This window comes from Bombus vancouverensis, chromosome 8 (assembly GCF_051014615.1).
Source record: "Bombus vancouverensis nearcticus chromosome 8, iyBomVanc1_principal, whole genome shotgun sequence".
Taxonomy (NCBI): Eukaryota; Metazoa; Arthropoda; class Insecta; order Hymenoptera; family Apidae; genus Bombus; species Bombus vancouverensis.
Genome location: NC_134918.1, coordinates 2,120,756 through 2,132,935, shown reverse-complemented (window position 1 = coordinate 2,132,935; position 12,180 = coordinate 2,120,756). Strand labels below are relative to the sequence as shown.

Genomic DNA, 12,180 nt, shown 5'->3' with positions numbered 1-12,180 from the left:
CAACAACTAACATAACCATAACATATTATATATTATACCACATACAGGGATACAGTATTTGTACAAAGGGATAGGTCCGAACAAAACTTATAAAAAATTATAAAATATATATATTAACTGTTTTCGTATGTATGTCCAGAACAGGTGGCGAGTTCATCGACCCTAACATAGAGGACTCAGACGGGCCCGTACCCGCATTCGATCTGGAAGCGACGGAGGATGTTCAGTCTTGCCTCTGTGTTCGGTTGATACGTTCTGTCTACCATTTAGATAACGGCCATCTTTGTCAAGACTGTTTCGATAACTTAGATCCAGACCACCAGGACCTATGTGACGACCCACCCACTCATTTCATATGCGGAGTATCTGCAAGAACACGAATATCATACTGTCGTATGTGTGATATAAACCTAGCGGACCTACAACCCGCTATATCATGCCTCCAATGCATGATCGTTTACACTAATCTAACTCACCTTGAAAGAAACTTTTTAGTTCAAGGAATAGCAATCCGCGCCGTAGAACTATAAAGTACTTGTATGCTACGCACAAGACCAAATACTGATGCTATCCACCTGTAAACAAACGACATTTATAATTATGCATATAATTTTCACTTATGTTTACCAATATATATATGCACGCATGTTGTAAAGTAGGCGATATCTATGACACTCACTTCCATTGATAATCCGAGTGACTCGTAAAATAAGTCGTCATATTTACCATTGCACGCACATATATATATATACTCGAAAACAAGGTACATTTGTGATATTTATTCCTATTGATGATATATACTTATATATTTATAACGATAAAACAAATCTCATCTATATTACTTACCAATACGTATGCATATACGTATATAATTATAACCCAGGTAGCATTCATGGTATTTATTTTCACCGATAATAAGTTTTAACAAGAAAAAAAAAACATATAAATATAAATTTTTTTTTATATATATTAATAATAATAAAAGATTATTCTTATTTCTAATAAACTCGAGAGTAAGAAACAATTTAATAAATTGTTAATAGGAAGATGAATCGCCTGGTCATCGTACTTACCCTCATCAAAATAGCATACGGCCTGGTAGGATATGACTGCAATGGCAACCACCTCAACGTTACCACTATCTCTCTAAACTCCATCGGGGACTGCAGCATACAGCCTACAATGACTGAAACCCAAGATATTTATATACAACTACTTCAACTCTCAGAATTTGAATTTACCAACGTAAGGCAATGCAAGGTGCAAATAACTCGAATTGTATATTACTGTGGCATGCACTTTCACACGTCGGCAGTGCATAACGGATTCGCCGAATACCTCCATGAAACAACCGACCAACAATGTGCAAGGATGCACCAAGACGGCACGTTTTCACTCGGACCACAAAACCTTATAGTTGGCCTAAAAGATAATGCAACAGAAACAAGGTCGCTTGTCCTAGCCGGCAAGCTAACAGACGACGGCAGCTGCCAGGGAACACAGTATGTAGACCCATACGGGAGCTGGGAAAAGGTCGTCGTACAAGCAACAGTAAGGATAAGTTTAAAATCAGCAGTTGTGCCAGTACGGATCGAGGCGAACAAAATTCTACTGAAATCAGGAACAGTATGTACCTTTAGCGAAGGAAACTGTCTAGACGCTGAAGACGGATACACTTATTGGCAACCACAACCACCCTCACCATGCAAATTTGATCAGTACGATGTGCTATATGAAGGAATTGCTACAAAGATCCAGGAAATAAAAACCAACAGAGAATCAGCACAACCAGTTTACGCACTAACAACGCAAGAAGTAACATTTGCACTGACTAAAACCGGAGAACAGCCACTGTGTGAATATACCCTACTATCCACCGAACACCCCAAATAGTTGAAACAACAAGAGGAAATACGTTTATCTCCAAAAGCAAGACAGCAGTCGAAAACTTGGACATATTCGCATACGTCAACTCAAAATTCATTTACGTAGAGAAACATATTAAACGACAAATGACAACATTGTACCATGATATACTGACACAAAGATGTACCACGCAGAAGAAACTAATAGAAAATGCTTTAAGCTTAGCAATCTTACTGCCCGATGAATTTGCATATACCATATCCAAAACCCCAGGACACATGGCCCTGATCGCAGGAGAAGCAGTCCACATAGTCAAATGCATTCCTGTACAAGTAAAAGTACGACATACAACAGAATGCTACTCGGAGCTACCCGTTTGGCAAGGGAATCGCACCGCATTTTTAACGCCAAAAACACACATCCTAACGCAACACGGAAACCACAGAGAATGTAGCGCGGTACTACCTACGCTATACAATATCGACGGACTCTGGCACAAATTCGTACCAAAACCCATGGAAACAATTGCACCACAGGAACTCCGCCCGGACGTACGCCAAACGTGGCAATATTCAGCACCATCGTCGTTGGCCACGAGCGGAATACATACCCAAAAAGACCTCGATGCACTACGGGACCACGTCATGTTCCCGGCAGAAAAATCTGCAGTCTTGAACGCATTGGCCAGAGGAGCAACAGGAAAAACAATCGTCCCTGGAACAGTAAACATCCTGGGAATGATGGACGAAAACACATTAACGACAATAGCAAAAAATACCGTATCAAGCTTATGGATTGGTTTTATGGAATTTGGAACTGTCAGTGCAGCAATATTTGGAATACTTGTAATATTTAAACTAATCAAGACGATAATAGATATAGCCATACACGGATACCAGTTACGTGAAACTTACGGATGTGGAATCGCCCTATTAGGAGCAATATGCGGCTCAGTTACCCACCTGCTACTATACCTCAAAAGAAAACGAAATATCGATGATCAAACAGCACAACCTCGAGGGATATCGATAACACCGGTAGTCACTTAACAACCAACGCCATCTACGTCCGCCTTGAGCGAACTCAGAGACACCATCAGTCAAATTTCCTTTGGAAATTTGAACTCCAAGGGCGGGGGTGTCACGTCCCGCGCTCCGCACGCGCCGTAACAAGAACAAGAAAACTATTCTATACAAAACGCGCGAATAAAGATTTGAATGCACAAACGAACACACGGCGCTACGAAACTAAAGGAAGGATTAACAAAGCGAGGGCGACTAATAAATCCAACCAGTATAAAATAAAATAAATAAAACCAGCTAACGGATTGAACGAGTTACGAACCAAACAAATAAACCAGGAAATAAGAATAACTACAAAAAGGGAAATAATTGAAGCGCCAGAAATACATGTATATATAAATATATTTTAATCAATCAACTTGGAGAGTTACATATAAGTATAAACATATATGCTAGATATGTAATAAACTAGTAAATATTAGTGTTAGTGCTTATAATACTATGCAACAAATACAATATTATCAATTTATGAAATATAAGTATATACGAAGTTAAAAACTAATAGTCTAACGAATACATAAAACATACAATATTGTATTATTAAAGAAATAAAAGTTACATTGTCAGAAACATATATATATGTGTGCGCATTCTATTAAACAGAAACATACTTAAAACTAGCCTACGTTCCGGTAAAGAGTTATAAAATAAGAACTACGCTACGAAACATGCATGTCTCTATATAAACATATAAAAATCTATTTTCTAAACTAAAACCACTATTAATAATCTACAAAAAAAATAGAACACACAACGCAACACTTGGGACTAAGCGACAACCTGTCGACAGGCCAAACGCTCAAAATAATTAACACCGCAACGACTTGAGGAATTGCTTACAGAAATTCTGTCATCAAGCACAAATATGTAAACACACATTAAACGCACAATAATCTAGAAACAAAACCTTCAATACTATGTTGTCACAATACAAAATATATATGTATATATGAAATCAAATGATTGACACATAACCTCAAATACACAACACTATATCACAAAAGAATCTAAATGAAAATCACTTTGCCAGAAATATATACATATATACGTGTGCGTGTGCGTGTTCTATCTTATTAAAAGAAATTAATATAAAATAAATAATTAACATTTCATTTCGTACGAACACTACATGAACGAGAGAAATATACATATAAATACGTATATATATATATACATATATATATATATATATATATGTATGTATGTGTGAGTGCATATGTTTTATATTATCGAATACTCTATAAAATAAACTACTCAAAACAATAAATAACGCAATCGAAGAATTACAAAACATTAGCCATATTGAAGTGACACACAACATAAACATATATATATATATATATATATATATATACATATTATACTATTGTCACTTTAAAACAATATTAATAAATAAATGTTCCAATTGCGGTAGAATAAGGAAAAACGAGCGACAGACGAAAAATTACTTCGATATCAAACAAAACTAAAGACCCGTCACTAAAAACTTTACTGATGACATTTATGAGCAGCCATGTTGGATTTACACGCGTCATGGCGACAGGAATATTAGGGATTAATGGAAGTCAGGCGCGAGAAACAAATCATGAAAACACATTGTTAACACTTTTCTTTAATAAATTCTATGCGCAACTACAAATGTAAAAAAAAATATATATATATAATTAATTAAAAGGGGGGAAATATAAAATTGAAAAAAATAACAAACGTAAAATAGATAACCTAACACTATCACATTCAAAAAATATATATATATATATATATATATATATATATATATATATATATATATATATATATATATATATATATATTGAACACAAAACAAAATACATCAAAAAATTAATAATAATAAGGAACATCAAACAGCGAACCAACGAAATTGAAGCAGCTACACTAAATCAAAATCGAAGCAAGGAGCTCCGGGATAAAGTTCGCTGAACTCACGCATACACCAATAGCGCACAACAGGGGAAATTCCCTTTCTCCCAGAAGCATGGTGACGAAGATGTGCCTCCAAAACCTCTTCGGGAATTTCATTCGCAAAACGAACTTTCACGCAACGATCGGTATCAACGATTTCAACCAGAGGGGGTTCCCTCTCCAATACGACGGTCTCTGCATCGAAGAAATTCTCGTCGAAAGTAACCAAATCGTCAAAGCCCAATTTCGACACGGCCTCGGCACCAATGTTGAATAGTTCCTCCAACCACTCTGATATTCGTGGTTTATCACAGGGCCGCATGCGTTTGATTGGTCCTCCCGAGTCGCCCATGGGTTCTTCGGAATCCCTCTTTCGCTTGGGCTGAGAACAACACGGTATATTTTAAATAAAACGAAACAGGACGAATCAAGCGGACTAAAAACAAGACTAAATACGTACCAGGGAAGTCTGGAAAGGAACCTCTGATGGAAACGACTCCGCAAACATTGTTCGAACGTCGATCACCGAAGCCTAGGGAAATAGCAAAAAAGGAAAAAACAATCAAAATCACAAAAACAACCTTAATATGCAAACATCCAAACTTACGCAAAACAACTCGAAGGAGGAGGTCCTTGTTATGGGAGAGCAGCGGAGCTGCGCGTGTTGCCCGAGCAAACATTGAAATGATAATGATGCTGCAGCCATCAGCCCTTCCACGCGCCGAAGAACACCGGTAATTCCCACGGTACAGCACGTGGAAGTTTCTCGTGGAAAGGATTAGATCAGCGTGGAATGCTTCAAATCTCCTAGACGCTAGCTCAGCGGAACACAGGACTGATAAAAACTAAGTCGAAATATGGAATTTGCATTTTGTCACGTACGATTCCAAGAAGCCCAAACTGCAACATCCCGATTCCCACGGAAGCGTACCCCCAGTGGACCACCACCCCGTGGGGGATGGCATTATAAATAAGCGTAGCAACATAGCGCAGCGCTCATTATTATTCTGGTGAACATTCTTATTACGGTTCATTATTCTTTGTTCATTATTATAGTGTCCATTCTTCTTATAATTTGCGTTCGTTCATTTTTTATAGTGTTCATTCCTTACGGCTCATTATTCTTCGCTCATTAGTTTGTTCATAATTCTTGTGATCGTTTGTTATTACGGCCCATTATTAATTTATTACTACGTTCGTTATTGCGCTCGTCACTGCGTTTAGAAATTTTGTATAGTATTTTGTGTTTCGGGGTCTTTAGTTTTTCGGTCAAGAAAAGAGAGTCGCGACTAAGTTAGAAGAAAATTTTATCTTTGAAGTCCTCATTTCATCGTTTAAACACAAACGCGCATTGTAATTGCGGTATTAATCCAGCTAAGTGAATTGCTCAGTCTGTATTAAAATAGATAAATAAAGTAAGAGTTGATAGTAAACTATATTCGAGTTCAAATAATAAACCCAACAAAACTTCGACGACCACCGGAGCGGCTGAGGCAATGGCACCAAACAGCACCTACTCCTCAAGGTAAGAAAATTAATTTTGAAAATTTCCTTCTTCTCTGGTAATCTCGTTGCCCTCGAGAATTGAATTAGAACTTCCTATCATCGATTTCGTTTTATTTTCGTGAACGGTTTTGAAGATAGAATCATTGTTTAAACTTTTAACAAAAGAGTTGTCCGCTGTGTCGGCTTGTGCGAACGGTGTTTTCAACTACTGAAACATCCACTGATCTTCGCATTCCTCCTCCCATTGTTGGTAAAATATTACCCGTCTTTGGGCAAGGCTTGCGAAATCACATAAGTCCCGCACAGAAAGGACTATTAAATACATCGTCGGGGTCAATCGAAAATTAAGAACAATACCGGCATTGCTATTAACTGATATTCTTGCCATCATTGCATGCGATTGCAAGAGAGATATAACAGAACAATTTCCCTTCGAGAATTTAACCAAAGGATCGTTCGCTGTGTTGGCTTGTGCAAACGGTGTTTTCGCTTATCGAAAACACCCATCGATCTTCGCATTCCTCCTCCCACTGTTGGTAAAATATTACCCGTCTTTGGGCAAGGCTTGCGAAATCACACGAGTCCCACACAGAGAGGATCGTTAGAATCATCCCCGATTATTAAACTCAAAAGGCAAGAAAATCGTGGTGACAGAATCCATCGTAGTAAATGAATTGAGTTTCGGTCCTAACGGCAAACTACTACAGCGAAATTAAAAGAGAAGAAGAAGTCAAACGTAAAAATAAATTTATATAAAACAACGAAAAATCTCACATTCCTATCCAATCCAGCAACGCTAAAATATATATTATCTAGCTAATAAAATATACATATAATAACCTAAGCCATTTTACATTCAAATAAAAATCCGTTCAACGAGGAAAAATATTTATTGTACCCAGCTTTAATCCTCTCCCGTGCTAGTATCCCTGCGCATAGCAGATTAGCCGAAAAGTGGAATTCGTTTACCAGTTGCATTAAGCGTCAGTTAACGCTACCCATTAAGCGTAAAAGAAAATAATAAAAATAAAATATTTTGAAATAGTCCTTAGACTATTTCTGGTGGCAGCAACTACCGTATTAATTAGAAATCTAAATCAGTATTAAATACACAATAATATCATTTCAATTTATTTCCCTTCCGATTAAATTCAAAACTCAAACTATAAAAAAAAAAATTTTTCAGTAAAATTTAACATTAGATTTGATCGATTTAAACAAATAGATACGTAACAGCGCTTAAACGTCGAAATATCTCCAACGGGAAGGAAATGACGGCTATTTTTCGTCCAAAAAATCGAAATCTTCGCGATTTGCGAGATATTTTGCTTGTTTCGACGCTTAAATGGTTGTGCATTGCATTAGCACTGTGAAATGGAGTTCAACGAGCGCTTAAACGTCGAAATATCTCCAACGGGAAGGAAAGGACGGCTATTTTTTATCAAAATCGACGAAATCTTCGCGATTTGCGAGGTATTTTGCTTGTTTCGACGCTTAAATCGTTGTGCATTGCATTAGCACTCTGAAATGGAGTACAACGAGCGCTTAAACTTCGAAATATCTCCAACGGGAACGAAATGACGGCTATTTTTTATCAAAATCGACGAAATCTTCGCGATTTGCGAGGTATTTTGCTTGTTTCGACGCTTAAATCGTTGTGCATTGCATTAGCACTCTGAAATGGAGTACAACGAGCGCTTAAACTTCGAAATATCTCCAACGGGAACGAAATGACGGCTATTTTTCTTCAAAATAAACGAAATCTTCGCGATTTGCGAGATATTTTGCTTGTTTCGACACTTAAATTGTTGTGCATTGCATTAGCACAGCGAAATGGAGTTCAACGAGCGCTGAAACGTCGAAACATCTCCAACGGGATGGAAATGACGGCTATTTTTCATCAAAATCGACGAAATCTTCGCGATTTGCGAGGTATTTTGCTTGTTTCAACGCTTAAATCGTTGTGCATTGCATTAGCACTGTGAAATGGAGTTCAACGAGCGCTTAAACGTCGAAATATCTCCAACGGGAAGGAAGTTACGGCTAGTTTTCGTCCAAAAAATCGAAATCTTCGCGATTTGCGAGATATTTTGCTTGTTTCGACGCTTAAATGGTTGTGCAATGCATTAGCACTGTGAAATGGAGTTCAACGAGCGCTTAAACGTCGAAATATCTCCAACGGGAAGGAAAGGACGGCTATTTTTTATCAAAATCGACGAAATCTTCGCGATTTGCGAGGTATTTTGCTTGTTTCGACGCTTAAATCGTTGTGCATTGCATTAGCACTGTGAAATGGAGTTCAACGACCGCTTAAACGTCGAAATATCTCCAACGGGAAGGAAGTTACGGCTAGTTTTCGTCCAAAAAATCGAAATCTTCGCGATTTGCGAGATATCTTGCTTGTTTCGGCGCTTAAATGGTTGTGGATTGCATTAGCACTGTGAAATGGAGTTCAACGAGCGCTTAAACGACGAAATATCTCCAACGGGAAGGAAGTTACGGCTATTTTTCGTCCAAAAAATCGAAATCTTCGCGATTTGCGAGATATCTTGCTTGTTCCGACGCTTAAATGGTTGTGCATTGCATTAGCACTGTGAAATGGAGTTCAACGAGTGCTTAAACGTCGAAATATCTCCAACGGGAAGGAAGTTACGGCCATTTATCGTCCAAAAAATCGAAATTTTCGCGATTTGCGAGATATTTTGCTTGTTTCGACGCTTAAATGGTTGTGCATTGCATTAGCACTGTGAAATGGAGTTCAACGAGCGCTTAAACGTCGAAATATCTCCAGCGGGAAGGAAGTTACGGCTATTTTTCGTCCAAAAAATCGATATCTTCGCGATTTGCGAGATATCTTGCTTGTTTCGACGCTTAAATGGTTCTGCATTGCATTAGCACTGTGAAATGGAGTTCAAAGAGCGCTTAAACGTCGAAATATCTCCAACGAGAAGGAAGTTACGGCCTTTTATCGTCCAAAAAATCGAAATTTTCGCGATTTGCGAGATATTTTGCTTGTTTCGACGCTTAAATGGTTGTGCATTGCATTAGCACTGTGAAATGGAGTTCAACGAGCGCTTAAACGTCGAAATATCTCCAACGGGAAGGAAGTTACGGCTATTTTTCGTCCAAAAAATCGAAATCTTCGCGATTTGCGAGATATCTTGCTTGTTCCGACGCCTAAATGGTTGTGCATTGCATTAGCACTGTGAAATGGAGTTCAACGAGCGCTTAAACGTCGAAATATCTCCAACGGGAAGGAAGTTACGGCCATTTATCGTCCAAAAAATCGAAATTTTCGCGATTTGCGAGATATTTTGCTTGTTTCGACGCTTAAATGGTTGTGCATTGCATTAGCACTGTGAAATGGAGTTCAACGAGCGCTTAAACGTCGAAATATCTCCAACGGGAAGGAAGTTTCGGCCATTTATCGTCCAAAAAATCGAAATTTTCGCGATTTGCGAGATATTCTGCTTGTTTCGACGCTTAAATGGTTGTGCATTGCATTAGCACTGTGAAATGGAGTTCAACGAGCGCTTAAACGTCGAAATATCTCAAACGGGAAGGAAGTTACGGCCATTTATCGTCCAAAAAATCGAAATTTTCGCGATTTGCGAGATATTTTGCTTGTTTCGACGCTTAAATGGTTGTGCATTGCATTAGCACTGTGAAATGGAGTTCAACGAGCGCTTAAACGTCGAAATATCTCCAGCGGGAAGGAAGTTACGGCTATTTTTCGTCCAAAAAATCGATATCTTCGCGATTTGCGAGATATCTAGCTTGTTTCGACGCTTAAATGGTTGTGCATTGCATTAGCACTGTGAAATGGAGTTCAGAGAGCGCTTAAACGTCGAAATATCTCCAACGGGAAGGAAGTTACGGCCTTTTATCGTCCAAAAAATCGAAATTTTCGCGATTTGCGAGATACTTTGCTTGTTTCGACGCTTAAATGGTTGTGCATTGCATTAGCACTGTGAAATGGAGTTCAACGAGCGCTTAAACGTCGAAATATCTCCAACGGGAAGGAAGTTACGGCCATTTATCGTCCAAAAAATCGAAATTTTCGCGATTTGCGAGATATTTTGCTTGTTTCGACGCTTAAATGGTTGTGCATTGCATTAGCACTGTGAAATGGAGTTCAACGAGCGCTTAAACGTCGAAATATCTCCAACGGGAAGGAAGTTACGGCAATTTATCGTCCAAAAAATCGAAATTTTCGCGATTTGCGAGATATTTTGCTTGTTTCGACGCTTAAATGGTTGTGCATTGCATTAGCACTGTGAAATGGAGTTCAACGAGCGCTTAAACGTCGAAATATCTCCAACGGGAAGGAAGTTACGGCCTTTTATCGTCCAAAAAATCGAAATTTTCGCGATTTGCGAGATACTTTGCTTGTTTCGACGCTTAAATGGTTGTAGATTGCATTAGCACTGTGAAATGGAGTTCAACGAGCGCTTAAACGTCGAAATATCTCCAACGGGAAGGAAGTTACGGCCATTTATCGTCCAAAAAATCGAAATTTTCGCGATTTGCGAGATATTTTGCTTGTTTCGACGCTTAAATGGTTGTGCATTGCATTAGCACTGTGAAAAGGAGTTCAACGAGCGCTTAAACGTCGAAATATCTCCAACGGGAAGGAAGTTACGGCCATTTATCGTCCAAAAAATTGAAATTTTCGCGATTTGCGAGATATTTTGCTTGTTTCGACGCTTAAATGGTTGTGCATTGCATTAGCACTGTGAAATGGAGTTCAACGAGCGCTTAAACGTCGAAATATCTCAAACGGGAAGGAAGTTACGGCCATTTATCGTCCAAAAAATCGAAATTTTCGCGATTTGCGAGATATTTTGCATGTTTCGACGCTTAAATGGTTGTGCATTGCATTAGCACTGTGAAATGGAGTTCAAGGAGCGCTTAAACGTCGAAATATCTCCAGCGGGAAGGAAGTTACGGCTATTTTTCGTCCAAAAAATCGATATCTTCGCGATTTGCGAGATATCTTGCTTGTTTCGACGCTTAAATGGTTGTGCATTGCATTAGCACTGTGAAATGGAGTTCAGAGAGCGCTTAAACGTCGAAATATCTCCAACGGGAAGGAAGTTACGGCCTTTTATCGTCCAAAAAATCGAAATTTTCGCGATTTGCGAGATATTTTGCGTGTTTCGACGCTTAAATGGTTGTGCATTGCATTAGCACTGTGAAATGGAGTTCAACGAGCGCTTAAACGTCGAAATATCTCCAACGGGAAGGAAATGACGGCTATTTTTCGTCCAAAAAATCGAAATCTTCGCGATTTGCGAGATATTTTCCTTGTTTCGACGCTTAAATGGTTGTGCATTGCATTAGCACTGTGAAATGGAGTTCAACGAGCGCTTAAACGTCGAAATATCTCCAACGGGAAGGAAGTTACGGCCATTTATCGTCCAAAAAATCGAAATTTTCGCGATTTGCGAGATATTTTGCTTGTTTCGACGCTTAAATGGTCGTGCATTGCATTAGCACTGTGAAATGGAGTTCAACGAGCGCTTAAACGTCGAAATATCTCTAGCGGGAAGGAAGTTACGGCTATTTTTCGTCCAAAAAATCAATATCTTCGCGATTTGCGAGATATCTTGCTTGTTTCGACGCTTAAATGGTTGTGCATTGCATTGGCACTGTGAAATGGAGTTCAGAGAGCGCTTAAACGTCGAAATATCTCCAACGGGAAGGAAGTTACGGCCTTTTATCGTCCAAAAAATCGAAATTTTCCCGATTTGCGAGATATTTTGCTTGTTTCGACGCTTAAATGGTTGTGCATTGCATTAGC

General features: G+C 38.6%; 1 protein-coding gene across 9 annotated transcripts; it reads right to left on the bottom strand.

Annotated features, from left to right (window-relative positions):
- Positions 1 to 12: 12 nt before the first annotated feature.
- On the bottom strand, positions 13 to 5,592 carry LOC143302971 (uncharacterized). 9 transcript variants are annotated; one of them, XR_013058880.1, is made up of 6 exons: positions 5,479 to 5,592; positions 5,332 to 5,403; positions 4,397 to 5,253; positions 1,074 to 1,186; positions 477 to 575; positions 13 to 366 (listed from the first exon to the last, which is right to left on the bottom strand). XR_013058880.1 is itself a non-coding variant. In XM_076620404.1 (4 exons), the coding sequence occupies exons 2-4, from the start codon at positions 2,510 to 2,512 to the stop codon at positions 543 to 545; spliced, it is 327 nt and encodes a 108-aa protein (XP_076476519.1). In that variant the 5' UTR covers positions 2,513 to 2,580; positions 2,829 to 4,142; the 3' UTR covers positions 13 to 542. The 9 variants fall into 9 exon arrangements, 3 of the variants coding, with proteins under 3 accessions (XP_076476519.1, XP_076476518.1, XP_076476517.1); XR_013058879.1 differs by having other exon boundaries at positions 13 to 575; XR_013058884.1 differs by lacking the exons at positions 4,397 to 5,253; positions 5,332 to 5,403; positions 5,479 to 5,592 and adding exons at positions 2,477 to 2,580; positions 2,829 to 4,122 and having other exon boundaries at positions 13 to 575.
- Positions 5,593 to 12,180: the final 6,588 nt, after the last annotated feature.

Coding starts and splice junctions, on each gene's coding strand:
- LOC143302971 (XM_076620402.1), bottom strand. CDS start 2,752: ATGGCTATATCTATTATCGTCTTGATTAGTTTAAATATTACAAGTATT. Junction 1,187..2,331: donor GTCGATATTGTATAGCGTAG/GTAGTACCGCGC, acceptor CTTGGGTTTCAG/TCATTGTAGGCTGTATGCTG. Junction 576..1,073: donor CGTATGCTATTTTGATGAGG/GTAAGTACGATG, acceptor GTTTGTTTACAG/GTGGATAGCATCAGTATTTG.